Below are 24,278 nucleotides of genomic sequence, written 5' to 3'. Positions count from 1 at the left end.
CATATATTACCGATTCGTTACCGATTCAAACACTATGGTCATCCAAATTGGCTTGTTCATAGACAAATTGTATTTATTTTGACTGTTTGACGTTTCCGACAATTACAGACGGAGTTAGCATCGTTCATTGTTGCATTCTTTTTGGGGGTCTAACTTGAAACATTATTAAAGAAAATATTTCGAATTAATGTGTTAGAAATACAGTACTAAATCAAACAACAACAATTAAAGCTTTGGTAGATTAACTCAGCGTAATGTTTATCAGTTTATAAACGGTGACTACTATGGGTAGCAATATAGAAAACGATAGGTCGGTCACGACTGGCAAAATGTATCCAATCGATTTGGCGGCGCCGAAGATTACTATTGTAAAGAATGTCTCAAATGAAGTTAAAATGGCTCACGTTATTCCTTGTCAGCCGAAGACAACTGCTTCAGGACAAATCATAACTCACGCTGGAGCTGTAGGCTTGATGCGTCCAGCTGGTCAGATGCTCTCTCCCAATGTCGCCTCTCAGGTAAGATCTCCTCGTCTTCTATACACCAGTACATTTGCCATTGTACTCTTCTCCTATCATTTAATATCTTTAAAATAAGTCAATGTAGATACATTTTATTTTACATTCAGTATTATATTGCTGAATGTAAAAATAAACTTAAGTTTTTAAAATGTCTTCTGCCACGCCATCGTCGCATTTTATGAGTTATTTTATGGCTTTTCCCCTTGGCTTCGCCCACATGAAATTCCCACAGGAACAGTTATTTTTCTGGGATATAAGGTACCTGTATGTTTTTCTCCCTACTTCCAACTACATGTATGCGAAATTTCAAGAAGATTGGTTGAGTAGATAGAACACGAACAGTTAATAAACAAACAACTTTCACATTTATAATAATAGTTAGGAATTACAATATTAGTTAGGATTACAATTAATAATTCCATGCAATTCTGACATTAAATGTTGATAACATTGAAACAACTGAACTGAGAATGGAACACATTTGAGTGAAATAAAAAAAATAACCTATAATTAATTGGGACACATATACAAGCTATAATTATTTTTTTAAGTTTTTAGTTTAAATAATATAATTTTGTGTGTGTTTATTGTTAAATCTATTTTGTAATAAATATTATCCAAGCTATATTTTATATGACAAATATTTTTTCTTTATCAGCAATCCCTGTCTGATTTTCAATTTACATTTTTTTTCAAAAACCATTTTACAGCTATTTAATTAATAATGTAATAATTATAATAAGCTAATTCATTCAATTTCACAATGGAATATTTCTTTTCAATTTACATTTTTTTTCAAAAAACCATTTTAAAGCTATTTAATTAATAATCTAATAACTATAATAGGCTAATTCATTCAATTTCACAATGGAATATTTCTTTCATCGATGATTTGTGAGAGATTTTCACTTGCTGATATATTGTTTTACTTTTTATTCCATTTAGTAAATCTTCAATGATCTTACATTAATACTTTCCAATGATGCTACAATCAAGTAAACTCTTGTTAATATGATCTAATGCAGTTAAAAACACTTGTCAGAATCTGTTGAATTGATAATCAGGTGCACTTCAATTTCTATCATTTATAGTCATTACTCTGTAACTGTATTTTGATGATGATGAATAGTCACAAGATATGATACATGATATTGTTGTTGCTTGTTGATAAATGGAAAATGTATTTTCATTATTTTCAGCCACAAATGATTGTGAGTGGATCACCAATTCTGCAAGGAACCCAAATTATGTCCCAAGGCCAGGGCACCCAGATCATGTCCCAATCACAGCTGATAAGTCCAAGTGGACAGATATTAAGTCCTGGGACTCAAATCATAAGTCAAGGGACACAGTTATCTGCCCCTTTGAATAGCACAAGTAATGCACAGACAAGTGTGGCATCAACAGTGAGTGCAACACAGGTGGTGAATGTAGGAGGCCAGCTGGTGAGTGGTCCTGCCAACCTGGTGGTCAGCCCCTCTGTGAGGACTCTACCTCCTGTGAGGGTGTTGCCACCATTGCCACACCATAATACTAGACCGGGTGAGAACTTTTAGAATCAAATTTATTTTTGAGCATTTTTACTGTGATTTTAAGACTTCTGTAATACTTGGTTTGCAAATAAATGATGTAGCTTTGTCCTTGCCAAACTTAAGTTTAATATCTGAAAATATAGTTTGTGAACAATATGGCCAGTAAATCAGGGAGGTTGAAATTGGTTTTTACCACTCATTTGATATAAGACTCTTTGGCACTTTAAATCTGCATAGAGATCTGATAGCACAGTATAACATCTATAAACCAGATGCATTAAAAATTGTGTTTTAGAGTTGGACTGGGCTAACTGCCAAATAACTTCAGATTTTCAGATTCGGCAGATTAATCTAGCATTAGTTATCTATCCGATAATAATATGACTTCATCAAAAAGTGGTCAAACAAACATGGAACAAACTTGTTGTATTTACAGTGCTATCAAACATGAATGTGAGCTCGTCTGGGAACGTGTTTGTAGGCAAGAGCGTGGCGGTGTCGAGCCACACGCCGCACGTGCCCCGCGGGCTGGCGGCCGGTGCCTCGCTGGCCATACGCCAGGTGCTCCCCGGTGTCGGCTCCCAACCCAACTCAGGTTTGTACGCACTATTTGAAAAATAATATAACCAATTTTTCTATCCACTTGTGTAGTACAAGACTGGAACAAAGTCAATGAGAATGTTGTTACTGTATCTTCACTCAACAGTTTTAAGCACAGATTAGATATATTCCTCTCTGTTACAAGTTGGAATGTGATATTTTACACTCGAGGATGAGAGAGATTACACTCGCCTTTAATCAGCATCTTAACTCCTTAATGCTACTACAGTCTGTGTATAAAGAGTAGGAAATATATGACGGCGTTGTGTTCTGCAGGCAACACTGGGTAGTGATGCCAGCAGGACACGACGCCGTCATTCGAAATATTGTATTGCAATGGCAAAAAATGTGGTTCAGTAACATTCCATTTTCTACTCTTTAATAGACACTGTAAGGTTGCATTTGTCTTTTAGGCGCAGCATGGTCTAATAACAACCGCGGTCCACGCAGCGCGTTGGTGTACGGCGCCCGAGGCCCACTGCCCCGGGCAGTGTCACGCCCCGCCGCCCCCGTAACCGCGACTTCGCCCGCGTTTGGCACCACGGTGGTGGCTCCCACGCCCGTCACCACACAGCACGCGGCGGTAGTCACTCTGCCCGCTACGTCTGTGTTGACTTGTAAGTATAAGCAAAGCAAAAAAATAATTATATATTCATATCTAGGGTTCCTAGCACTCATCTTTGACATTGAGGCACCCATAGAAGAAAAATGCACATAGTGTCTTCACTTCTAGTTTTTAAATATCCCGACATTCAGAGGCTATCATAATGCAGTGCCTGTGAATCGAATGTTTCACATCTTACTTGTGCCATGAGTTTGTATACTAGTCCACTCATGTATAATAGTTTAAAAGATCAAAATCACTCATGTATGTATAATAGTTTAAAAGATCAAAATTGCTTTCTATGAAGCTAAACATCGTGAAGAAACCTTCACTCTAGTTGATGATTTTATAGATATTATAAGATAGGAAAGGCAATACCAAACCACTCTTTATTGGCTTCAATGTTTTTGTGTGTGTTACATTGTACATAATGGCCGCTACCCTCAGTTACGAGGAATTAAAAATAAATATTATTGAACGCTACAAGTCGCTGACAGTGACACAGCGAGATGTCCGTTTCCGATTCGTCCCCAGGTGCTCACTAGTCGTTGTGACTGGTGAGCGCCCGGGGACCTACAGTATATATAGTATCGGAATAAACTATTTGGTGGTTTCGCAGTTGTAGTGAGAAACATTGCCTAAATAAAATTGTTTTGTAGCGAGTAGCGTGATATCCAGTGCAATAAGAAGTGCGGCTCCTCGGACGCCCGCCCCGGCGCCGGCCACCACCACGGCTGCGCCCCGCGCCTTGCCACTGTTGCAGAGAAACTACCCTCCTAAGGTACATTTTTTAACCTGGCAACACTCTTGTTTCTGCTTGAATGTTTTATTATTGTTTAATGCGTACAAATGGGTGAATGTTTTTTTAAATTTTCGATTAAAATTGAGAGTTCCATCTATTGTTAACTTTTAAATTTGTGCAATAAAGTTTGTTTAAATAAAATAATGGATCGATTTGAGATTAAACGATCAATTGTTTCGAGCCAGGTGGTGGGAGTAGCGAGCGTGCGCGGCGTGGTGGGCAACAGTGCGCCCGCGCAGCTCTACTACGAGGTGCCGCGCGCGCACGTCCTCGCGCCCGCGACCTCGCCTGCGCCGTCCCAACACCCACAAGCACAAGGTAAACTCTAATCAATTATCTAGGAGTTCCCCGTAATTTACAACCTCACGATTATATTTCCGAAATAGTTTACACCCTAACATCTCCCAGCCTTTATTTAGGTTTCATGGTGCTACCTATCAAAATAATGAAAATGCTTTAAGTTGTTGTGTTCCGATTTCAAGTATGAGAGAGGCAATTGCGAACATATATGACGAACGGAATACGAAGTAAGCTCCGCCGTTTTATGTGACTTCTGTAAATTTGCACAGCAACAACAAAATGCTAACAAAATATAGAGAATCAACTTCTGATTCTAAGTTGTTTCTCTATATTTTGTTCGTGAATGTCACTCGTATATATTTCCAGCGGTGAGTGTGGTGAATACAGTGCAGCCCCAGCCATTGTCAGAGAACCGGCCGCTGACCTCTGTCACCCCAGTGTTGCCTCGCCCGTCCATTCTCACGAGGAAGCGAGACGTTGATGGGTAATTATATTATATTTTACTATCTCATTCATCGATCGACCTCTGAAAAGTATAACATATACTTTGGACCAAAAAGTCCAAACGTCCAAAGACGACAACTGACGTAACATATTGCTCAGTACAAACATATAAGTGAAAAGTATGAGGTAGTGAATCGATTACCATATAGGTTGTGATTGTACCTTATATATTTTTTTGTTATTTGTAGTGGAAAGCATGCTCCTCTTTATTTACATTTGCATACCTATATTCGGTAAACCATGTAGGTTTAATTCATTCTGGCATCAATTTGCATATTTGTACTCATGTTCTTGGCATTTGTCATTTTCTTTATTTCTGTGGCGAAGATAAAAAAGATTGAATTCGAATTAATATTACATTATTTTCAGTCAGTATTTTTTGCCAATGTATTATTTATATATTTCAAACACAATTGTAAATTGTTTCGTGAAATAAATAATATCAATAAGCACAAAAATGAATAAATATATTTATTGAAACTAGCTGGCTGCTAATCAGATGGATGCGGTTGTTTTCCTCGTTCGTAGTTCGCCAACAAAAGTGGGCGGCTTCGGCAGCGCGGCGTACCGTCGGCAGAGCACTGGCTGGGAGGACGTGCCCACGGGACAGAGCCGCGGCTCGGGCTCCACCACCATCTCCGCCTCCTCCTCGCCCGGCCACACCGACACCGACGACCTGGACGCCAGGAAGAAGCCCAGGAAACAGATGTGAGTACACACTGAATCACATCACACCGTGTACCATATGCGTCTGAATGGGCTAGTAGTTTGTAGCTTTTTAAAATAAATATTAAACTTACATTAATAAGTACTAGATAAATTATAACAATTATTTATCAATGAATAAAGTCACTCAACTCGTCGTCACGAATTTCTACTATCAGTCAGTTTTTTCTCCTGTCTACAAATTATTGTACTTTTTCACAGGCTTACAAATGAAGTGAAATGTGAATTCCCTGTGGAAGAGCCACCTCCAACACCACCTCCAATCGTACCTCCAAAACGTAAGGTTTCAATATTTTTTTACACATGAAAAAATTTTTAGGGACACAGATTTTTAAATATTTTAATGTCTCTATGAAACTAAATGATATATTTTATTTAACAGCCTTGTTAAATATATGTAAAATAATATCCATATATATACATATTACATATATTGACAAACTAAGTTAAATTTCAAGAAGATTGGTTAAGTGGATAGAGCGTGAAGAGGTAACAAACAAACTTACTTTCGCATTTATAATATTAGTTGGGATCGGGATTGAATCAAAATATAATTTACAAGAATAACAGATTACTTACTACCTTTCTTAAACTAAGATCAGACTCGTGCCATAAGACTAGTCTCGAACTTACTGGGACTATCTTTCTACTGACTCAACGATACTATAATTTATATCATAGCAGCTCGTCCCGACTGCGCTCGGGTAAAATCTTAATAAATCATACACCTAACCCTTCCTCAGGAATCGCACTATTTATTGGTGAAATTCGCATGAAAATCCGTGCAGTAGTTTTCGTGTTTATCGCAAACGAGGCAGCGACGCTATTTTGTTTTATAATATGTTAGGAGGATATATTGAATGTTTTGAGATCGTTATGATTTACTCATAAAATAATACAAAATTGGAAAACGAGTACCTAATATAACAATTTAAATGTAAGTTTTATGTATGTTTTACATGAATTTGCAGGTCCCCAGCTGAAGTCGAGTTACGTGTGCGGTTGGCGCGCGACCGCGTTACATTTCACGCGGCCGTCGGACGTGCGCAAGCGGGAGCCGAGAGCTAAGGATATCCTCGCCATCGCCAGCCAGAAACACGTGCTCGCCAGTGCTGATGGGTGGAAAGTACACCATCTCACCGCTCAGATGGAGGACTTGGTGAGTGCTTATATTCAACTAGATTCCCCAGGGCTTCGCTCCCGTGGGAATTTGAGATAAAATATAGCCTATAATAATCTTGGATAATGTACCTTTCTAATAGTGAAATAATTTTTGAAATCGGTTCGGTAGTTTCGGAGACGGGTAGCCTCAAACATACAAACACACAAAGTCACAAACGCTTACCTCTTTACAATTAAAGTATAGATTGAATACATGCTTTAGAGCTATTATGTAAAATATTTTTAATTTATTTCGTACCGCACGCAAACGAAGTGCCGGCCACAGCTGTGAATATTTTAATTTATGTGACAGTAGCTTATATGTTTTACGCACGCCTATCCGCGGATAGGGTTTGATCACGCTAGAGTGCAGCACAGTCATTGGACTTGCATTACATGCATGACACACGACATTCCCCATGTTACCGCTCAGATGAAGAATTCGATGGGGTTTGAATAAATTTATGCCTGAATCGATATATAAAACAAAAGAATTGGCGAATAGGAATGTCACTGCAAATTTATCGTGCCAGTTAATTCAATTATTCCTTATTTTCCATCGTATTTTATTATCAATAACATTTTATTAACATCGAATTCTGTTGTCAGATAACACTAGAAGCAGACGTGGGCGAGCAACAAGGCAGTTTATTGCGATCGTTAGAGACGGCGTCGGGGCGTGCACTTTCCTCTCTCAAACCTCATTCGCACACGTTATTAGAATTACTCAAGGTACCTAATTGTCTTTTTTATAGTTTTACTAGTAAGAAGTAGCTTATGTCACTTTCCACTCTTCTGTCCTCAAACAAAGAATAGTTTAATTCATCTCTTCGTTTTGACGGAAAGAAAGACAAAAAGGGATACACTTACACATTTATAACATATTAAATACATATTTGAAGATGTTTTTGTTTGTAATGTCGGTCTTATTTGAAAATTAATTTCTTCTAAAAATCTGCATTCATAATGAACTCAATAAGCTATCTAGAATCCCGAAATAAGGCAATATAGGCCATATACACATATAGGCTAGGCACAGTTGATTATTTTTGTAGTAAAGGTTACATATTTTTTTATGAAATAGGATTTTCTAAAATACAAAGTAATATGTAATATATTTACAAAGAATCGAAATTTGTATAAGTTTATTGTGCTTTTTTTTAGAGTAATATACAAAGAAGCAAAAAGGTATGCGAAGGCATCGAAGAGGCTCGCGACGATCTACTCAAGGTGTTTACGCACAGGAATTTCGTCTCCGACATCCTCACGCGACAGGCTGACAAGCGGTGTTTCAGAAAACACAGATCGCAATCATAGCATCGACATTAAATTAATAATGAGATAACATAATAATGTTGTACATAATAAATTAATTAGCTAAGGTGTACATTTAAAAAAATAAATTATATTTAAGTTAAAGGAAAAATGCCTTGAAGACATGCATTTTGTTTTATGACTTAGAGTTATTTTATTAATAAACTTTTTACAATAATTGCTTTTGAATAATTTTATTTAACGAAAAAACAAAATACCATTTAACAAAATAGCATAAGTTTGCTGAATTACATAAAAGGAATGAGTTATCTCGCTCATTGTTGCGTACTGGTGTAGAAGCATGGAAATAGCAGGTACTCCGTGTACGTACTTACTAAATCCATGTGTAAGTTCTATTTTTTTGGCAGTCCCGTCTGTCTACAGTTACAATATAAGCGCGTTTGTTAGTCCAGCGTGTACATGTAAATGCTTCGCGCGGAGCCCTTCTAAATCTATGGTATGTGAGTACCACCTTGAAAATTCACTGTGCGTGATGAAATCGGCCACACAGCATTGTCATCATAGGGCCGTTATCATGCCATGCTGCATAGGCATAGCGGCCGCACTGCGTGATGTGTCGCATCGTGCTTCGTTCGCCTTCCCAAAAACTTGTCTATGAAAAAAAATACAATTTTGTCTTTTCATTTTACATTTGACATTGACATAACATGTCTTTGATAGAAATTATAACCTCAAAGGTTCTGAATAGGTAGTCGATTTGTTTTGTTTAAATTTCAATTTTACCTCTTCCATTAATTTTGCGTGTTTAGCAATACAATTACAATGGCAAGTAGCAGACTAGAAAGAATTGGAACTATACTGACGAGGTTGGTACAAAATTTGTTGGTATTTTTTTGTTGTTCCAAATTCAAAATAAAAAAACAAGAATTTTAAAAATTACACAAATTCAAAATAAGAACAAGTAGGTATAATTTTTTCTTCTTTTTGTCTAAATTACAATTTGGCGCCAAAAATACGAGTGTTTTCTGCGCGCGCGGAAGGAATTTGGAAAACATAAGAAAGCATACCTATATTATAAATTATCATATTTGTGTACTTTGAAATTACATTACGATGGCTCATAAAAAGCCAATAAGGGCTCCCAAATTTACCGAAGAGATAGGCGAATTGTTGAATGATTCTCAGTTTTTAAAAGATTCTCCCAAAGAAAAGAAAATTTTTAGACGTAAAGGTAATCCCAAACCAGATACAAATGATGATGAAGAAATGTCTGCATTAATTGGGAAGTATCAAGTCAGTGCTAAAAAACGGAAAGCTGATACTCATGTTGGTACAGAATCTCCAGAAGAATCTCGACAAAAACTGCTAGATGTTATGAGCCGACAGTTGCATACAAGGTATGTCTTATTATTTATTTTATTTTCACTGTTAATTATTGCAATTATTACTGAGTTCTGTCTTGGAACTATTATGAAAGAAATGATAACTAACTTGTTTTTATTTACAGGAAAATAGAAAATGAGAAGCTGTTGGATGACATAGCAGATGTTTTACAACAATTGGAGGTTGATTATAATGCTATGAATGACAATAAGCAAAAGTTAGAACACATAACAGGTTCTTACATGAAATGTCTCCAGCAAGCAACAACTGCCTACAAGCAAAAACTTGATGCCTTAAAAGAAATTCATGCCTCCTTCAAGCAACAGTAAATATTTTTCAATTTTTGTATTCTGAAATAGAATGTTGTATTACTAGCTATTGCCATCAGCTCAAAAACTACATCTATTCCAAATTTAATCTAAATCAGCCCATTGGTTTAGTTGTGACAGTGTTATATGTATTTCACAATTTATAATATTACTATGGATATTGATGTATGTTATGGCTAATTGAATTTCTTTTTATCTTCAGGTGTAAAGAAACTGAGGCGAAACATAAAGCAGAAACAAATGAATTGGCAGATGAGTTGGACAAAGATATGATAAAGCTGCAAAAGAAAGTTATTGCTGAAACTAAGCAAACTGGACTAGAAGCTCTCCGTCGTTCAATTTTTCAAGCTATGCAGAATGGATTTTGAATATTTATTTGTTGATGTTGATCTAGTAACATTTGTGAACTTGAGATCTCTCTAATTGTTTGTTATTTCAATAATAAAAATATAATAAATATGTAAAATATCTGCATTTTCATTTTAAATTGATATTAGTTCATTACATCACAATGTAATTTGAACACAGGTTTTCAAATGACAAGAATGAAAGTTTTGGTCTTGCATCTATTCATTGCAAACCATGTAAAAAAGTAACTGGTATAGTTACTTTTTAATAACAACCTTGTGAACACTAATAAATTTACAAAAGACTTATCCTGAGAATATCTTGTTATTGTAAAACATACTTGCCTTCTGGTATAACCATGTATTTTATAAATATCATTACAGGGTGGAAGGACTTCTAAAACATGGAGGAATGAAACCTGACGATAGACCATTGTGGTTCGACATTTACAGGGCTTTCCCACCCATAGCGGAACCCAAATTCGCCAGGCCAAAACCAGACATCAAACCCATCAGACAAATTCTCTATAAAGAAGATGTTATTAGAGCGTAAGTATGACTTAATGATGATAGTGCCTCTTATTATTTTCTACATGTTTACTTAGGACCTGTTTCACCACTTTCTGAAAAAATATCGTACTGTAATCTGATAGATAAATCTGCCTTATGTGATTAACTAGTTAGCCATTAGCCTAAACAAGATTTGTGAAACCTGACTTTTAACACTATCTGTGCGATATATTTTACATATAGCCTATCACATAAGCTGTAAAAGAAGCCCTCATTTACACGTAACTGTACATCACAGCCCGACCTTTGATGTTTCACCGTATTCATTGACTGCTCGCACCGCAACTTATTGATATCAACCAAGCCGACCGACTCAGCAGTACGAGTCATTGCATAGTAAGGGGAGGGTTTAGGTTTAAATATACACTGCATTTTATGATTTATCTTTTTAGGGAGTTTCACTCCAAAGGTTTTGGTACAGGAGCAGTGAACATGCTCAGCTCAACTGGAGAGACACAAACAAAGCGGCTACTGCAACAGTATGACAAGCTAAAATCCGAAGGAATACCTCAAGATGAACTAATAGAAAAATCCGCGGCAACCGTCGAGACTGAAAGGCAAGACGCCATCGCGGCTAAGTCGAGTAAGCTCGTCACAAAGAACCCAGAGTCGATTACCTCCAAAGTACTTGCTGAAGCAGATTTAAAAAATATCTTTAAAGAGAAATAAACTAGCGTAAATATATTATTAGATTGTACTTAGATTTATTATAATAATTATAGAATGTTTCTGTCATTCAGCATTTTATTTTCCAAGTTCTGATAATCTACAGTGGAGTTTGTTGAAGTGGTGGTGATCCGGTGCTTCGCTTGTGATCGCAAAGGTTCGAATCCTCTTCTAATCATACCAATCTGACTCATGTATTGTTTTCATAGACCACTGCATAATAGTTGACAGTTTAGTTAACTATTAAGCATGTGTGCGACTACTTGTCAGTAGATGGCGGTAAGTAGTAGTAAAAGTCGTGTCAGTTGCCTTTAGGTGACTTGAATAAAATCTGACACCATTGTTAGCAAACACACACGATAATAACGAAAGTGGGTAATCCTTAATCTATATTTTTTCTAAGCATTCTCTCATATGGGATGGGCGTCTATTTTCCGGGGCTGTGTATGAATGAACTGACTACTGGCTGAAATCATCGAGCATTAAGAAGGACTTAACATAGCAACTGGTGGGCGGCACTACTGGGGTACAGGCATGTGACCTTATGAATTTATAATAATGTCCAGCCCGCGAGAATGATGATGAGAACGTTTTATGATCACCTAGGTACTTTTCTTATCGTGGTTTCGACGAAATGCTGTTGACTCAAATGTCCTTTGTGCTAAATACTGCGAACAGGTATGTCATAGCAAAACAAACTTATATGAGCTTATCTCTTTAGTAATCGTGGTATCTTATCAACAAATGATAAGAGTACCCTGTCCTAAAGAACACGCCTATGGCCTGCGACTTTGTGAAACATTGGATTTAGTGACACACTGATTAGTGCGTATTTTGGAGAATAATTAGTGTCTACAAAGTGTTGCAAAATGGCACACAAGCGATCGTTATGGTTTTATTTGGCAGTTGTTTTGGGTAAGTAACAAATTTTCATCATGTTTTGTATTATGGCCACTAATTTAATATAACCTAGAGCTACATCGATTCGATGAATCATCTTTCATATTCAAAATACCTACCTAGTTCAGATAATATCCGCATAAACTGTTTTTCAATCACTTAAGTATTCAAAGTTTTGGCAAAGAAAGATGATAAATATTGTCGTATGAAAATACTCTGGAATAGCAATATAAAAATAATAACAGCTTAATCCGATGTACCTACTTAGTGCCCACAGAGCGACTGATTCCTGAGCTAGCGTATTGATCGTGATTGCAACATAAAGAGCAAAGCCCCAGAAACGTTGTCTTTAAGCTCTTATTATTACAGCCCTGCTTTCACATACGTGTGTTACTTTGTAAAACTTTGTGTGACTATAGAGAGAATATCCTTTTATTATAAATTCTGTTTTTCCATCCTCCGTGATGGTGGTGACAATCATGCATTAGACGACCGAAAACATGGCGAGTCGGGAATTTAGTACATTCTATATTTAAGCTCAACCCCTTCTCTGTTAAATGTCTTATTTCTTTTCATAATGTCAAGTTTACCAACAAAAAGACAATCACAATGTTTTCTAATGATTTCAGTGATCTTGAGCACACTTGCGCAAGAAGCTGAAGCAAGGAGGAAAATCCTTAGGGGGAGACGTGTGATGACCCGTACTTACTACCGTAAGTAGCCTAGCAACTCATTGCAATGTTTTAACGTCTCTACCCTCTATGAGGTAAACAGTATCGAGTATCGAAAAGGGGAAAGAAAGTTGGCGGTCACCTCTCCCCAGCAATGAGACGGATTATGTTAAAAAATATTATAAAAAAGGTTTATAGGCTTTTTCCCTTGACTAATTGGAGAAGCAACTGGCACACGTTCTATGCTTTTCTTTTTCGTTCTCAGATCAGAATGCACGTAAATTATAAAAACAAATATTTATTATTTTATCAGGAGGAAATGCAGTCCCAGCATGGGCGATCAGCTTGATGGCGGGCATTGGAATGTTGGTGGTCGGAGGAATACTTTATGGAATAATGAGGAAAGTCATCATATCAGCAGAGACTGGAACTATGAACACGTATCAACGAGCTATGACGAACGAAGTTTAGCATATAAGATATATTTTGTAAAAATGTAATATCCACCGAATGTAAGGCTGGCTACTAGCGTTATACTGATAGGTACCAAACATCAAAATTATACAAATAACACAATCACAATTAATTTTATAAGAACTAATTCGTAATTATTTTGTTTAAATAAAACTAAAATATAATAATTAATCCTCTTTATTTTAGTAAGTTAATTTAATCGAGATTGAATAGATAGCAGAAATTCATCTATAAAATGTCACACTTTGTATTAATGTAGTTACAAATAGGATAAGACTGCTTTGTAGCTTAGAATTCTCTGCGATGGTATTTATCAGGGTCAAAGTATGACGTAACCACGACTCTGTTGCTGAATTTCCGTCCAGTGAGGGTTTGTTGGGCCTTCTGACAATCCGCAATACTGTTGAACTCTACGAAGACCTGTCATGAAAAAGATTTATTTGATCTTGTTATGGGTAAAAATACGGTCTGATTAACTAGTGCTTCTGCTAGCTATGAGACTAAGTGATATGCCATTCTCCGAATTTTCGAGAATGCAGTCATAGTCAAAAAATCCCAAGAAATTTCAGATCATTCCTGCGAAATCTAAAGAGAATTTCTCTTGGTTATCTACTAGAATTTTCAAGGCATTTTCTGAACAGATTTACTCTGCAGTATATTACTAAGTGGGACCTACAAAATAAATAAAACATTAGATACCTTTCCACAGCCAGGTACTTCCACACCTTCAATGGGCCTTGGAATTTCTATACTCCTCACACAACCATATTTGTTGCATTCCTCCCTGCAAAATAAAACAATATAATGAGTGCACCACACATAACAAAACCTGATCCTGAATCTGACCACGTAACGTAAAAATGTCTCGTTAAGCAAACTTGGACAATTAATTATCATTCTGATATCAGATTTCAAAGCTGCTTATCAGAATAATTGAACTTTGCTTATGCTAACAGTCGTGACCAATAGTTAAATTGCCTCGAATAATTTCCTCAACTGAGAAGATATATAAAATACTAGCTTTTGTCTGCGGCTCCGCCCGCGTGAATTTCCCACGGAAACATTTTTTTTTCGCGATGAAATCCCTGTCCCTTTGTCCTTCTCCGTACTACATGCATTAGTTGATTAGATAGAGCGTGAAAAGGTAACAAACTTACTATTGGATTTATATAGGAGAATATTAGTTGGGATCTCTAAAGGAAATTTAACATAGAAATCAATAGCGGCGAATTTGCAATGATTTTGGTTAGCCTGTTATGCTATTAACTGCATTGTGAAACTTTGGCCTTTTTGTGTTTAAAAATGAACTCATACGCACTTGATGTCCTCGAGGATGTCTTCATACTCCTCTTCGTCGCGCAGCTCGTCCGGTGTCACCATGTTGAGTAGACACAGCACCTCTGTGGCCGGGCCCGCACCCGCCAGCGTCAGCCCCGCCACCTGTAGCTGTACTGGCGCAGCGCCCGTCATTGCTGAGGGTAAATAGTAATCTATTTAAAATACATTTAAATCTGTTTCAAAACTTCTGATTTCTTATATGGTATAGCTGCTTCTGCTAGAAGCAAACCTGAATGTGGGTCAATCGAGACTAAAAGGACTTTGTGGAATGGAAACCTTCATAATTCTTCAAACTTTATTATAATCTTGCTAGTGATTATATTAAGTAGAAACTGCAGGTTAAACTCTATTGCATGAAATACAATTTGTAGTACAAACTGTTGTACATTTCCAGTAAAGTTAAATCATAAATACATATATAATAATATACAAGAAGACAGTTTTTCGGTTGTAACTGAACCATACAAATTACAACGGAAAAATTTATCTGGTGAAAACAATATGGAAGTCTATGGGGGAGACTTGTCTAGTAGTGGACTTCTTGTGGCTGAGATGACAAGATAAAAATATGTAAAAATTCTTTATAAATTTTTGTCTATGATGTTATGTACATACAAAGAAAATAAAATAGACCCAACCCCAAATATCCATGTCCAAGATTTAGTTTCGGTTAAAATTCTTACCCAATGTAGAATTCTTTGCTCCAATACTGGCTCTCTGTACAATCAGTTTCTTGTCTCCCAACTGCATACCATTCAGACCAGCAATAGCCTAAAGAAAGATACTTGATAATGTAATAGACTTTTGGATAATCAGTAAAAAACTTATAAAAATGTTGATAAAAATTTACTTTAAATCTCGTCATTAGATTCAAAATGCCATTCCATAGTGTAGAAATTTTAATTTTTAAGCAATTACCTGATCTGTCATTGAGATGTCGACATATTCTGCAAAGGCATAACCTTTGCTGAGCCCAGTCGAGGAGTCCTTCACCAAATTGAAAGCCCGCAGTTGGCCAAAAGACATCAGCAATTCTTTAACCTGTTTCATATTGCAGACAATTAGATTCAGCCGGGGACGCAAAATCGGCCAACAAACAATTTAGGTACACAATAAGTCCATGTAATTACTCAATAATATATCACTTTTACATTGTTCCCATAGACATATTTGCTCAGCAAAGTGCAGCAAAAATATGAATGTTATCTGACCTGTGTCTAGCCGCATGTTAGAATTAGATGTGAATGGAGGAGACTTGCCTTGTAGTGCCGACGTCTCGTTCAAGTACAAGACGTATAGGTGAGAATGAGAGACAACAGTGACACGCGGGCCGCGAATGTGCCAAATCTAAGCTAGGGAGGGGCAAAAAGCAAACGATATCAGTGAGTTGTTTCAGTTTGTTTAGAGCGTGAAGCGCCACGCTCATCCCTGCTAGGGGTACCTGAAATACCTGAAACGGAGCAAAATATAACGCGGCTCACTGCTGGCGCCACCGTAGCCCTGTCAACTGTTGAATCTCGCCCTGAAATGGTCGCGGCACCTAGTGCTACCTAATGGGAACGTCCTACTGTTTGGAATGTCGACCTAACAAATGAGCTTAAAGGCTGTGTATATGCGATTAATTATAAGTGTCACCTTTGTACTTTTAATAAATACAAAATGTGATAAAGAGTATTTACATAATTTTCTTTCGAGTACAAAAGTGAACTTAATTCAACCAAAGATTAGTACATGTAGTGATAGTAAATAGATATAAATTTTTACTCAATATGTCAATAATGTGGAGTCTGGTAATGACCTGTAAAATATAATTTTGTAACATCACATCCAGATATTCACATTCCTATAAATTAAGCAAGTAATTTCATTCAACATCTCAATGCTTACAAGTGACCAATCAATCAGGTTTCAATGTGTAAGATACAACATCTATATGCACAAAATATAGTCTTACTACAAAACAAATTTTCAAGTTAAACAATGTTTTGTAAATGTCAAACTTATTTGTATTTTGTGTTTCAACTTAAAAATTGTTTTTGTGTTAAAACTATTTGTAGGCAACAAGAATTATATCAATGGGGTAAAGGCATAAATTATTATGGTGGACTCAAATAACTCATTTTGACATAAATAATATAACCATATAATTTATACTTTACTAAAAATAAATATAAAATATAGATCAACAAGTGACTTACTTGGTCCTCATTTAGGTAGTTAGGTAGACCACCAATAAATATTTTATGTGGCGAATCTGGTACTACAGTGCTTATGACCCCGGCTAAAAACAAATAACTTTGTTTAAAAATAAGGGCATGTTATTTAGATAATAATATTACATCTACATATTTGGTACACAGATGTCGTACAGGAGACAGAGAAGGATTTGAGATAGGATTTATGTATTAGTTTAATTAAACACTGGCAATTGAAACTTGGCATGTACAATTGAAATAAAATTTTAAGTGACATAATTTGAATTACAAACCTGGCACATTAATAGATGGATTCTCGGTACCAGGCATAGGCTGATAATCGTGCGGTCGTCGAATTTTCAAACTCTGACCTTTGAAGTTAATCCCATCAAAAGCCATAGCTTGTGTTGTCTCATCAATGGATCTGAACTCTAGGAATGCAAAGTTTTTGTCAAGATTAATTTGGCAAGCCAGGACAGGATTGCCTGCAGCCTGAGCCAGACCAGAAAGATGCATCTGTTGGTTGAAGAACTCCATAGTTTCTTCTTCCGTTACCCCAAAAGGTATGTTTCCAACATACAACCTTCTAGCTTGGCGTGTTATTGTGGATCCTACTACAGGTACTGCAGCTTGAGGGGTATCAGCCACAATATTCGCCGGAATTTGTCCTGCTGCCTGCATAGCTTTATACTGCAGTGGTGTGATATGTTCGAAACCTGGTGGAGGAACATCCCAGTATAGAGAAGGCTTGCGCCTGCGAGAGCGTTTCGAAGGCGACCTGGATCTGCTTTTTCTCTTCTCTCTGCGTTCTCGTGAACGAGACCGAGAACGCCGCCTTTCTCTAGATCGAGACCTGCGTCGGCGATCTACAATACGAAAGAGAATTTTGTTAGTTATTAACTGTTCCAGTGCTTTACACCTTATGTTAAAGAAAAAGAATTTAAATTTAAGTACCTACCTTTATCTTCACCCATCGTTTATTATTGAAAATGCAAAGTGAGTGAATATTCAATCGATGATGTGCAGACCACAAGCAAAATATCACACGCAAAATGGCGTCCGTCTTCTTATTTTTTTCTGTTGCTGTTGACTTCGTTTGATTGGCGTTGTAGCCTAATGTTGCCATATAAGGAAAAAAATATTTGTTTCGGTAAAAACCGTAAATAAAGCGTCATTGTAGTCATACTCTAAATGTCAAGAGTAGGTTGTCTTCATAATTCCATGGTTGTCACTGTCAAGTGGACAGTAGAATTTGTTCCAGTCTTGTTCCACTGATTTACTTTTTGGTAATTTTTATTATTTTATAAACTGTTTGACGTAGAGGATAGAAAATGTTAATTTTTCAAATCTTTTTTTTGTTTAATGTAAAACATTATTGGTAGTATATATAAATGGAATTTTAACTAAATGTGGTGGTTCGGAATAAAAGTGAAAGTTTATTCGTATTTTGCTGCTGTTGCTATTTGGATTTTATTCAATTCAATGGATCTTTTGCACTTCGGTGTTTACTTTTCGAACAGAATAATCATCAAGTAAGATAAAAATGGTGAGTTACAATAATGTTCCATTCATATGTCGTAGAATAATACTTTCAATAAGTTCATGTGTCTATTTTGATTTGATTGCAGGCTCACCAAACAGGCAACGGAGAATTAAGACAGAGGATAAATGCTAACCATGCGCAATACAAAGAAGAGCCATTTCAAAATGACATGGTGGAGAAAGATCCCCCCAAGCATCGACAAAATTCCATAGTTATAGGATTAATTTTTCTGTCATTACTTTTGGATCTTTTAGCATTCACAATGATTCTACCTCTTCTGCCGTCCCTTCTAGATTATTACAACCGGGAGGAAGGAAAAGGGAACAATTTATATGCATCATTACTAGGAGCAGTTCAGAGATTTCAAAAATTCACAGGAGCCCCAGACAGTTTTGCATCTGTTCTTTTTGGAGGTGCACTGGGATCTATGTACAGTTTTTTGCAATTTTTAACAAGCCCTATTGTTGGTAGCCTTTCTGATGCATATGGAAGAAAGCCTATGTTATTAATTTGCCTGGTAAGTAATATTTATATATATATATATATATATATATATATATATATATATATATATATATATATATATATATATATCATTCCTATGTTTAACTGACAGTCATCATTGATTTATCAAATTCCTGTATGCTTCAGTGAGATCAATGATTAGGTATCTTATCTATTTTCTATTTATCACTGATATTGATAACCTACTAAACACATTCAATTCAAATAGTGAATAAATCATTGAAAGATGTTCAAGTATGTTTTATATTTATTTAGCTGTATGGCGGTCTATGAATAGGTGAATACATATACATATATGTGCACTATGGCATAGTGCATATGCTTATAACATGTGCATGTTTGAGAAAGATTTTAATGGAAAATAATGTCAAATTTCCTTTTTGTTCATCTATGTTCTGTTCTATATACTTATATACTATGATCCTATATACAGAAGAGATTTTCATATATATCATATTGCCAAATAATAAACAAAAAATGTTGTTATTTCGAAATCTTAATAAATTAGCATAGATAAATTGGTAGTAGTACTATGGATGAATGTGATAAGATAATGTGGAATTAAATCATTACCCTTTTATCAAAATCTTTCTATCTAATTTATGATGATGAATCTGAATTACAGAAAGTTTTTTGTAACATTCAGTATAACATGACCTTGTCTCTTCTGTTTACTCAAGTGGCTTAATATTATGCTTTCAAGTTTCTAAGGTTTTCATGTCACTGTAAAATATATGTATACAGATACAGTAGCCGATACCTTTCTTTAAAAATATATCCTGATTAATGAAAATAAATTATCTGGTAGTATGACAGTTATTTCTATCTTGGATGGATGTCTTTTTGTAATTACAAAAAACAAATTTTAAATATAGCTATAATATTAGAGTTCATTATGAAAACATTTTATACCAATCTCAACATGTACAAATATTATTTGTTTTGTTAGTAAACAGTAATATTTTATATTTACCTAATTCATTTTAAACAAAAGAAATATAAATTCACAAAATTTTCTGATACAATAATTTTTTTTGTGTACAGATTGGCATAGCAGTGTCTCATGCTCTATGGGGGTACGCGCGAACATTCAGCGTCTTCGTTCTGGCGCGGTTCATCGGTGGCCTGAGTAAGGCTAATGTTAGTCTCAGCATGGCGGTTGTCACTGACGCCTCCAACGAGAAAACTAGAGCCAGGGGAATGGTGACAATTATTTTATCTTTGACTAGCTTTTGACTATTATTTTATCTTCGACCGCGTGATTTTCCTACGGGAAAAGAAATTTTTCTGGGTTGAAAGGTTCTTTGTTCTTTTCTATACTTCAAACTACATAGATATATGCAAAATTTCAAGAAGATTTGTCGAGTAGAGCGTATAGAGGTAACTAACAAACTTACTTTCGCATTTGTAGTATTATCATATAAAATGTAAATTCAATATAGCTGGCTTGTATTTCATTTATCAAAAAAATTTTATGTGTAGTAACGCGACAATGTGCATTTATGACGACATGGAATGTCTTTACATCGATCTTGAATATTGACTGATAAAGTCGGAACTATAAAATTGATACAAAAAATAACTGCTATCTTTACGCCTTTTAGTGCAGTTTGTTGTGTGTTTTCAAACTGCACTAAAAGGCGTTGTGTGTTTTACGTCTTTTATTTCAGCATTTCATTACCTATCATTCCGTTCACTCTGGTATAGATATGTTTTTCCTCATGAATTTCCACTACTTACTTGACTTGAAAAAGAAACGGAAAACAATAAAGTAGGCTAACATTTTCCTTCATGTTAATTGTGTAATTATTTCCTATAAACCGTATTGAGTTGCGGTTCCTAGCACCACTTGTAAACATTGCAATAGAAATCAAGGTTTATATTGAGGATACAATCGCGATTTCTTTTTAATCGTTAATAAGCCAAGTGGATAAATTTGCTTTATTTAAATGTTTCTAAATTAAGCAATCGGTTACAATGCTGTTATGGGCTTGAGTTAACATTATGAAGCTTTGTGTACCCTGTGAGCATTGAGGACATGTAATATGCAGTCTGCGCAGGTACCAAACGAAGCAGGTTAGCTGGCGCCCCTGTTAAAGCTGTTTACATTTTATCATATATATGACTTTTTAACTGTAACTATTACTTTTTCTCGCTAAATGTAAACGAATGTAAAAGAACATTCGTTTACATTTAGCGAGAAAAAGTTGTCAGTTTTTTATAATACATATCAACAGTTAGCATGCTGAGCGCGCTTATTTCTTGGTTTCCAAACTAGCCAAACAAGCCTTGAAATATATGTGCTAATACCTAAAAGAAGATATAAATACTATGGGAAAATATGAGATGGGTCGAAAAATAGGTGTAGGTCGAGATCTGAGGTCCTCTAACGCCACGCCAATGCCTGGTAATATGGATATAAATAAAATAAGAACTTTGTATTATTTCAGGCTTTAATAGGATTAGCATTTTCGGTGGGTTTCATAGTGGGCCCATTGGCTGGCGCGTGGTTTGCGGCGACCAATCGCGAGGCGGGCTCGTGGGGTGAACGACCGGCGTTCTATGCGCTCTGTCTCTCTCTTGTCAATATCTTCCTCGTCGCATTTTGTGTGCCGGAGACGCTGTCTAAGGTGAGACGCTGACTAAGGTAGTACATAGTAACTTTTGCTATAGAGTACATATTTTATTTATTTCATACACAAGGCCTAAGTAGGCCTTGTGTGATATATATATATGTTTATATATGTTTGGTGGTCTTTCTCAAAAATTTAAGGAGTTGTCCGATATTTTCAGGATAAAAGAGCGCCATTGTCATTTACCCTATCCAAAACGTTGGACTTCGTATCCCCATGGCACTTACTAAAATTCAACGCTGTGAAGGATTTGTCGCTGCATCAGAACAAAGTGCTTACGAAATTGGGACTAATCTACTTCTTGTACCTCTTTATATACTCGGGTCTGGAGTTCACCCTCACATTCCTAACTCATCACACCTTCAACTATACTACAATGCAACAAGGGAAAATGTTTTTAGTTATGGGTAAGTTTTTAATAATCAATACCTATAAGTAAAAAATCTACGAGACACTGTAAATAATAGGCGAAGCTACACGTAAAGTATGATCATTTGGGAAATTTAATATGTTTTTTACGAGTTAACAATATGTTTTTACGAGTCTACTCATGTCATCATACTTACATTTACTTAAGATGTACTTAACAAACTAAAAACAATCGAAAACAAATTAAATGAAACCGTAACTGACAGCTTCAAATTAAACTAAACTTGAAAATATAATACATTTAAAAAAATACATCTTCTTTACATTAAAATACTAAAATCTTCCAACTTCAAAAGTTGTAAATGTTATTACGTTACTTTTTTGGCATTTTGATTTTTCATTTGCTAATAATAATTTTTCAGGTGTGATAATGGCCGTGTTACAAGGAGGCGCGGCCCGCCGCTTGAGCCCTAAGGGCGCGCAGAGAGCCGCTAAGGGAGCCCTAGCGCTTACTCCTACATCTTTTCTTTGTGTAGCGCTCGCCGCTGTCAAAAACTCTCCGATACTACAGCCTATAACTTGGCTGTGGTTAGGCCTAGTATTATTTGCATTGTGTAAGTATTAATTATTCAAAGTATTTTAGAAAATGTATTAAAGAAGGGGACGTAGAGGAGAGCTTAGCTACGGGACGCCAAAGGCTAGTAAAACATATTTTAAAAATGTCAAATAACATAAATGTAATTTTTAAAACATTATGTAAATAATCTTTTCAAAATTTCTTAATGAATATCAATATAGAATAGAAAAGTATAAATACCTATAATAAATATAAAGGGCATTTTTGAGCTAAATCTATTGGTACCATCAGCATCCCCATAAAAATCCAGCATCCACGAAAATTTTTTAATACAAAATGAGAAAAAAAGCGTTCTCAAATTATAAAATTAAAACAATATTTTTGAACGTTGGACAGCGACAGCGTTCGCGGTGTCGTGCATGACGTCAATGGCGGGCGGACACGCGCCCGCGCGCGCGCGCGGCGGCGTGCTCGGCGTGCTGCGCGCGCTGGGCGCGCTCGCCCGCGCCCTCGGCCCGCTGCTCGCTGCTTCAGGTAATTGCTTTAATTCCTGTGTGCCAAGTCCGACTTTACTATTTAGAGACCATACCACGAAAGAAGACCCGTGACGGTATGAGAAACTATTATTAACAGATAGGCCAGATTATTATTTGCAGGGACAGTAGCGCCACGTCTGTGGGACTTCTTTCGTAGTATGGACTCTAATCTCACCATCGAGTTGATTCACAGTGAAACTAAGCTAACTAATCTTATAATGATATTTTTTTAATATTACCTTTTTTCAGTTTACTGGTGTACAGGAGCGGCGGTCACATATACATTCGGATCCGCCATTCTAATAATTCCAGCTGTGATGATATATAGATTGAAGATATGAAACAAGCAGCCTTTACACTGCCCTAACTTTAATTCCTTTTTTACACGAACTCAGTAGCCAAGTAAATTTTATCACAATATTTTTAAACATTATTCATTTAATAAACAGTTTTAGCCATTTTCAGTTAAAATGTGTTGGCTAATTTTATCAATGTAAAATATTGGAAAGAGAAATAACATGTTATATAACTAAAATAGGTTTAAAAATAACTTCAACTGACACTTGTTAACTGAGTTCATATATAATGTTATCACAAGCAATAAGTACATTTTATAATATTAATGAATAAGTTCTTTATAATTCCATTTTATTATTATTTATTACTATTTATATGAACAAAAAACTTATTTAATGTTATTTAGTATACCTATACACTCGTTCGAACATTTTGTATCTCGAATAATAACAGTATTAAAGTTGTATCAGTATATATTTTTGTTTATTATTTAAATCAATCAATAGGAAAGACAGTCAATAGGTAACAATATGAATTAATAATGAATGGTTCCTAAGATTTATATTGTCTTCTTCCAAATACCCAACCAATACTGTTGCATTATTACCCATTAATGTTAATGACTGGTACCTAATGTAATCTTGTACATTCTAGCTATACATAATAAAAAAATCTGATATTTTTCACGCTTTATAGCCATCTTGGTTACCATCATTCCTCAGTACGCATAGACCTAAAAAAATTGTCACGAATGTTCGGGACACCACTACAAACCATAGAATTACTAGGTACTCCGTTACTAAATCCATGCTACAAACATAGATTTAGAAAGGGCCCCGCGCGCGGGTCCAACATTCCCGAGAATTTTCGAAAAATTTACAAGGATGAAATTTCTAAGAA

The 24,278-nt window shown here is 35.8% G+C and overlaps 6 protein-coding genes across 7 annotated transcripts; 5 read left to right on the top strand and 1 right to left on the bottom strand.

Annotated features, from left to right (window-relative positions):
• Positions 1-97: 97 nt before the first annotated feature.
• Positions 98-8,256, top strand: Sap130 (Sin3A-associated protein 130). Its single transcript, XM_053751203.2, has 12 exons — positions 98-518; positions 1,721-2,063; positions 2,490-2,648; positions 3,067-3,270; positions 3,917-4,038; positions 4,245-4,377; positions 4,726-4,843; positions 5,392-5,571; positions 5,791-5,867; positions 6,561-6,748; positions 7,360-7,482; positions 7,915-8,256. The coding sequence occupies exons 1-12, from the start codon at positions 285-287 to the stop codon at positions 8,065-8,067; spliced, it is 2,034 nt and encodes a 677-aa protein (XP_053607178.1). The 5' UTR covers positions 98-284; the 3' UTR covers positions 8,068-8,256.
• Positions 8,257-8,716: 460 nt separating this feature from the next.
• Positions 8,717-11,389, top strand: mRpS23 (mitochondrial ribosomal protein S23). The gene is made up of 3 exons (XM_053751209.1): positions 8,717-8,891; positions 10,469-10,633; positions 11,047-11,389. Exons 1-3 carry the CDS (start codon positions 8,848-8,850, stop codon positions 11,321-11,323), a joined length of 486 nt encoding a protein of 161 aa, XP_053607184.1. The 5' UTR covers positions 8,717-8,847; the 3' UTR covers positions 11,324-11,389.
• Positions 8,904-10,424, top strand: LOC128673402 (synaptonemal complex protein 3-like). Its single transcript, XM_053751208.1, has 3 exons — positions 8,904-9,422; positions 9,533-9,733; positions 9,940-10,424. Exons 1-3 carry the CDS (start codon positions 9,139-9,141, stop codon positions 10,103-10,105), a joined length of 651 nt encoding a protein of 216 aa, XP_053607183.1. The 5' UTR covers positions 8,904-9,138; the 3' UTR covers positions 10,106-10,424.
• A 685-nt stretch (positions 11,390-12,074) lies between the features above and the next one.
• Positions 12,075-13,536, top strand: hoka. Its single transcript, XM_053751210.1, has 3 exons — positions 12,075-12,235; positions 12,850-12,933; positions 13,205-13,536. Exons 1-3 carry the CDS (start codon positions 12,190-12,192, stop codon positions 13,360-13,362), a joined length of 288 nt encoding a protein of 95 aa, XP_053607185.1. The 5' UTR covers positions 12,075-12,189; the 3' UTR covers positions 13,363-13,536.
• On the bottom strand, positions 13,527-18,015 carry U2af50 (U2 small nuclear riboprotein auxiliary factor 50). Of its 2 annotated transcripts, none has more exons than XM_053751205.1 (8): positions 17,857-18,015; positions 17,192-17,764; positions 16,902-16,984; positions 15,622-15,744; positions 15,387-15,474; positions 14,684-14,855; positions 14,065-14,149; positions 13,527-13,785 (listed from the first exon to the last, which is right to left on the bottom strand). In XM_053751205.1, the coding sequence occupies exons 1-8, from the start codon at positions 17,870-17,872 to the stop codon at positions 13,654-13,656; spliced, it is 1,272 nt and encodes a 423-aa protein (XP_053607180.1). In that variant the 5' UTR covers positions 17,873-18,015; the 3' UTR covers positions 13,527-13,653. The 2 variants fall into 2 exon arrangements, with proteins under 2 accessions (XP_053607180.1, XP_053607182.1); XM_053751207.1 differs by having other exon boundaries at positions 14,684-14,837.
• Positions 18,016-18,154: 139 nt separating this feature from the next.
• On the top strand, positions 18,155-23,852 carry rtet (tetracycline resistance). The gene is made up of 8 exons (XM_053751204.2): positions 18,155-18,444; positions 18,527-18,958; positions 20,011-20,169; positions 21,417-21,596; positions 21,760-22,006; positions 22,391-22,582; positions 22,942-23,079; positions 23,331-23,852. Exons 1-8 carry the CDS (start codon positions 18,442-18,444, stop codon positions 23,420-23,422), a joined length of 1,443 nt encoding a protein of 480 aa, XP_053607179.1. The 5' UTR covers positions 18,155-18,441; the 3' UTR covers positions 23,423-23,852.
• Positions 23,853-24,278: the final 426 nt, after the last annotated feature.

This window comes from Plodia interpunctella, chromosome 11 (assembly GCF_027563975.2).
Source record: "Plodia interpunctella isolate USDA-ARS_2022_Savannah chromosome 11, ilPloInte3.2, whole genome shotgun sequence".
In the NCBI taxonomy this organism is placed as follows: domain Eukaryota; kingdom Metazoa; phylum Arthropoda; class Insecta; order Lepidoptera; family Pyralidae; genus Plodia; species Plodia interpunctella.
The sequence above is the reverse complement of the archived record's forward strand: the minus strand, read 5'-3'. Positions and strand labels throughout refer to the sequence as shown.

Excerpts from the sequence above, each read along its gene's own strand:
- Sap130 (XM_053751203.2), top strand. The coding sequence starts at position 285 with ATGGGTAGCAATATAGAAAACGATAGGTCGGTCACGACTGGCAAAATG. Across the intron at positions 519-1,720 it reads CTCCCAATGTCGCCTCTCAG|CCACAAATGATTGTGAGTGG; the intron begins GTAAGATCTCCT and ends CATTATTTTCAG. Across the intron at positions 4,378-4,725 it reads CCAACACCCACAAGCACAAG|CGGTGAGTGTGGTGAATACA; the intron begins GTAAACTCTAAT and ends ATATATTTCCAG.
- mRpS23 (XM_053751209.1), top strand. The coding sequence starts at position 8,848 with ATGGCAAGTAGCAGACTAGAAAGAATTGGAACTATACTGACGAG. Across the intron at positions 8,892-10,468 it reads ATTGGAACTATACTGACGAG|GGTGGAAGGACTTCTAAAAC; the intron begins GTTGGTACAAAA and ends ATATCATTACAG. Across the intron at positions 10,634-11,046 it reads AAAGAAGATGTTATTAGAGC|GGAGTTTCACTCCAAAGGTT; the intron begins GTAAGTATGACT and ends TTATCTTTTTAG.
- rtet (XM_053751204.2), top strand. Across the intron at positions 22,007-22,390 it reads GAAAATGTTTTTAGTTATGG|GTGTGATAATGGCCGTGTTA; the intron begins GTAAGTTTTTAA and ends ATAATTTTTCAG. Across the intron at positions 23,080-23,330 it reads CCCGCTGCTCGCTGCTTCAG|TTTACTGGTGTACAGGAGCG; the intron begins GTAATTGCTTTA and ends ACCTTTTTTCAG.
- U2af50 (XM_053751205.1), bottom strand. Across the intron at positions 16,985-17,191 it reads TCCATCTATTAATGTGCCAG|CCGGGGTCATAAGCACTGTA; the intron begins GTTTGTAATTCA and ends ATTTGTTTTTAG. Across the intron at positions 13,786-14,064 it reads AAGTACCTGGCTGTGGAAAG|GTCTTCGTAGAGTTCAACAG; the intron begins GTATCTAATGTT and ends TTTTCATGACAG.
- LOC128673402 (XM_053751208.1), top strand. The coding sequence starts at position 9,139 with ATGGCTCATAAAAAGCCAATAAGGGCTCCCAAATTTACCGAAGAGATA. Across the intron at positions 9,423-9,532 it reads AGCCGACAGTTGCATACAAG|GAAAATAGAAAATGAGAAGC; the intron begins GTATGTCTTATT and ends TTTTATTTACAG. Across the intron at positions 9,734-9,939 it reads CATGCCTCCTTCAAGCAACA|GTGTAAAGAAACTGAGGCGA; the intron begins GTAAATATTTTT and ends TTTTATCTTCAG.
- hoka (XM_053751210.1), top strand. The coding sequence starts at position 12,190 with ATGGCACACAAGCGATCGTTATGGTTTTATTTGGCAGTTGTTTTGG. Across the intron at positions 12,236-12,849 it reads TTATTTGGCAGTTGTTTTGG|TGATCTTGAGCACACTTGCG; the intron begins GTAAGTAACAAA and ends TAATGATTTCAG. Across the intron at positions 12,934-13,204 it reads GATGACCCGTACTTACTACC|GAGGAAATGCAGTCCCAGCA; the intron begins GTAAGTAGCCTA and ends TTATTTTATCAG.